Raw genomic sequence first — 4,036 nt, forward strand, 5'->3', positions numbered from 1 at the left:
GTATTTAGCAGACACAGAACATTCTAGTTTTCATAGAAAAAAAGGATAAAGAAGTGAGTAAAAACAGATCGAACGTATATATTTTTAAAACTCCACAAAACTACAGGGTCACAAAATGACTCAAGAAGCAACATTAAATGGTAAAGCCAATCATTCACCATGAATGTTGATGACCATCTGAGATGAGCATTAGTGTCCTAACACGTAATGAACAGTCACTTGTCCCTGTTCCAGCCGGGGCCACGCCCTGCATGTCTTTCTGCTCCCACAGTGCTAGTGCAAAGTCCTGTACACAATCAAACGAATGAACGTCGTCATCACCCTTAAACACACGCAGACACAGGACAGGTCTTGCTACATTCAGGCAGAAGCTCTCACTGCTTGTCTGAAGTGTGTGTCACAGTATGGAAATTGATTTCTTGACTCCTACATCAAGTTACTACTTGATTAGTATCTTCTATAATGGTAACAGATGAAAACTCAAAATGTAAACAAAAGGGAGACACCACGGCACAGTGGTTAAGAGCACAGGCTCTGGAGTCAGATCTGATTTGGGGGTTACCAGCTATGTGACTTTGGGCAAGAGACTTGACTCCTCTGAGTCTGTCTCCTCATCTGTAAAATGGAATGCAATTGCACCTAACAATAGGGTTTTGTGAGAGTTAAGAGACATTTCCTGAGGGTTTACTATGTGTCCTCGAAAAATGGTTGGCTGGCATTATGAAGACTGGGAACTCTCACAAATCAGGAAGTTCTGAAAGAGGCCACTTTTCCCCATCCTCATTGTCTTGGTCTTCTTTGCAAAGGCCTCTGGGTCTAGCAGTGCCTGGAATAGACCAGGAGCTGACAGGCTGGCATTAGGATACAGGTGCACGGCAGACCTGGGAGACAGTGAAGAAAAACAACAACTGGGAAGGCTTTCCAGAGTTCATTTGGAGACTAGCTTCAGGAATGCTGGCTATACCTAGGGCCTAGTTATTTGGTTAGTCCAGAGATTGTTCGGAATGACATCTGAGGGTGCAATGACCTCATACCTTACTGTCTACATTGTCATATAAATTCACACTATGAGTCTAAACAGATTTTTGCTTACCATTTAGAGGGGTTAAACAGCATCAGAGGAGGTTCAAATATATAAACTGAAACTGGTCAAAAAAGAATAGCCACATTTCAGAAAATATACCATTGGTGAGCTTTTTTTCCGTGATAAGGCTAGGATTTTTCTAAAAGGAGGCACAGTGAATTTAAGACATTGACATTTATAGCCGTAGCTCGACGCTTACTCTTGGAGGCCCAATTATCATCCCTGTCCATCTTGTAAGTGTCATGTCTTCGTCATCTTCTAGACCCCAGCTAACTGTGCCATCTCCTACTCCTTTCTGGCCTTCTTCGAGTTCTTCCAACAGTCGGAAATTGCGAGGGACTTTTACTCCTAAAATAAATGGAAAGAAATTCAAGATACCAGCAACTCCAGGGGAACTTGTAAGCCTAGAGCTAGCTGCTCATTATCGCTCCCTGGGAATAAAGATGCTAACATGCAAAAAAATCATGGGAAGTTATCACACCTCAAACTTGCCACTTATAAAGCTATCAGTATCAACCAGCACAACCAGAGGGAAGGGGCACATGGTTCTCTGACAGGTGAAATGACTAGGGCTAGATAACCAAACTTAGATACCCCACCCCCACCCCTCGGACAAACCTTATAAGGGGCTTACATGTCTAAATGTCGATGAATTGGGGTTAACTAGTGTCAGATGAAAACCATCAATATCAAGTGCTAACAAAAGTACCTTGGAAGACAAGAGGCTGAGACTATGCTTATTTGTTGGCATGACTCTCAAACAACCTTTAGGAGGAATAGTCGCCATGGATATGGCAAATAAAAATGGTGTCCTCTTAGTCAACTAAGAGTCAATTGAAGGCACCAAGAATAAAATGTTCTATTGTTTTTCAATTATTTAAACGATAGTTTCTCTTTTAACTTACAAAAAAGGTAAAAGGGAATAGCTGGCTCTCTAATTTTTTCCCAAAAATCCCAAAGCCTGGCAAGTAGCTCTTGAAAGCAACACATGAAAACATCTCAGAGGTTCAAGACGCAGTACCGGGTTCAGGCTGAGATTTGAGCCATTTCTAGATGTCTTCCAGAACAGAATATTGGCCAGACTCTCAAGAGACAAATAGGACTAACCATGTGACTGTGAAGAGAGGCTCACTTGAGGGACCCCAAATTGTGGGAGGTGTTGCCAGTATATGCATCTCCCAAAGTGTAGGACACATGCCATTAATTTAATTGGAATAAATATTTGAGCACCTATTATACATCAGGCACTTTTCTAAGCACTGAAGAACAAGCAGTGAATAAAACAAAAATGCCTGCAGCTTACATTCTAGTAGGAGACATATAATGGACAAAAATCAATATGTAAATTATACAGTATGATAGATTCTGCTGTTCTGGAGCAGGGAGTAATAGGGGAGGGGCAATACTTTCAAATGGAGTGATCGAGGAAAAGTGTTATTGCAATCAGGTGTCATAACTAAAGACCTGAAGAAGGTGACAGGGCATGATTTATGGATAGCTGAGGGGAAAGTCTTTGAGATAGAGCAAACAAGTGCAAAGGCCCTAAAACAGAGGCTTGCTTAAGGTGTCAAAGGACAGCAAGGAGGCCAATTTAGCTTAAACCAAGTGAGGGATGAGACAGCAAGAGGAGATTAAGGATGCCAACTGTTACTGCGTGACATGATCTGTCCCTCAGACTGCTGTGTGAGGACAAGAGTGAAGGGAGCAAGAGCAGAAACAGCTAGGGGGATACTGCAATAGTCCTAGCAAAAGTTAATACCGGCTTGGACCAGAGTGATAGCAGGAAAGTAGTGAGGAGCGGCGTAATTCTAGGCATTTGAGAGGTCTGAGCTGTGGAGATTTGCTATCAGGTTGCCTGTGAGGTGTGAGAAACAAGAGTCAACTATAGCTCCTGGGTTTTTGGTCCAAGCAGCTGAAAGACGGAGTTGTAGTGGTACGTTAGAGGACTTTAGGTGGTATGTGATTGAACACTTCGTTTTACAGTCATGTATTTATGTTTAAGAATAATTTATTTAGGGTAAGTAATATACTAACTTCCCATCCATAACAATGGTAAAAGTTTCCTTTAAAATAAATGTAAGCAAAAGAGTCAGTTGATTACAAAAAAATGTTAAATACTACTACATATGGTATTTGAAAGGAAACAGCAAAACCTACAAGCATACTTGAACTGTTTGTTTGGAAAACACTGGCATTTTCATCTGCACAGCAGCCAACTGGATTATTCAGCTACCCGGGACTGAGTCTTCTCTAGCAAACATAAAACTGAAAGACAGTGGTGACATTACAGGCAAAAAGTCAGACAACACAACCGTTGTTCAGAAAGGGTTCAATCTAAATCTTTAATGATCCTAATTAGGCTAGGGGGGAGAAGTCACTGCCTTACTACTGGTTAATTTATAAGTGTACACTAATAAAAATGAAGATCAAAAGAACATAAAATCATATTGATAGGAAGGCTAATGACTGAGGTACTTGTTCACAGATGGTGTTACGGCTGAACTGTGTTTCCCTCAAATTTATGTACTGAAGTCCTAACTCCCAGTACCTCAGAATGTGACAAAACCTGCTGACACCTTGATCCTGAGCTTCTGGTCTCCAGAGCTGTGAGAAATTTGTTAAGCCCCCACCCAGTCTATGGGATTTTGTTATGACAGCACTAGCAAACCCATACAGATGAGAAGTGACATCTTGTTTTTTCTTTTTTTTTTGAGATGGAGTCTCGCTCTGTCGCCCAGGCTGGAGTGCAGTGGCGTGATCTCGGCTCACTGCAAGCTCGAGGAATAGTCGCCATGGATATGGCAAATAAAAATGGTGTCCTCTTAGTCAACTAAGAGTCAATTGAAGGCACCAAGAATAAAATGTTCTATTGTTTTTCAATTATTTAAACGATAGTTTCTCTTTTAACTTACAAAAAAGGTAAAAGGGAATAGCTGGCTCTCTAATTTTTTC

At 41.2% G+C, this 4,036-nt stretch overlaps 1 protein-coding gene across 15 annotated transcripts in view; it reads right to left on the reverse strand.

The window, feature by feature from the left end:
- The window catches only part of LOC105548949 (ubiquitin-conjugating enzyme E2 variant 1), a 61,513-nt gene that overhangs the window by 20,052 nt on the left and 37,425 nt on the right, over positions 1-4,036 (reverse strand). For 7 of the 15 annotated variants that reach the window (XR_001007481.1, XR_001007480.1, XM_011993200.1 and 4 more), the window contains one exon: positions 1,284-1,432. The exons of 2 other annotated variants lie outside the window; for them this stretch is intronic. Coding sequence is in view for 11 of the 13 variants with exons in the window: in XM_011993205.1 (XP_011848595.1) it covers positions 1,284-1,432 (149 nt within the window). In the remaining 2 variants the exon portion in view is untranslated. Of the gene's footprint in view, positions 1-853; positions 882-1,093; positions 1,146-1,283; positions 1,433-3,249; positions 3,350-4,036 lie in introns of those variants that run through there. 6 more of the 15 variants (XM_011993208.1, XM_011993210.1, XM_011993204.1 and 3 more) reach the window with 5 other exon arrangements.

This window comes from Mandrillus leucophaeus, unplaced genomic scaffold (assembly GCF_000951045.1).
Source record: "Mandrillus leucophaeus isolate KB7577 unplaced genomic scaffold, Mleu.le_1.0 Scaffold428, whole genome shotgun sequence".
Lineage (NCBI taxonomy): Eukaryota > Metazoa > Chordata > Mammalia > Primates > Cercopithecidae > Mandrillus > Mandrillus leucophaeus.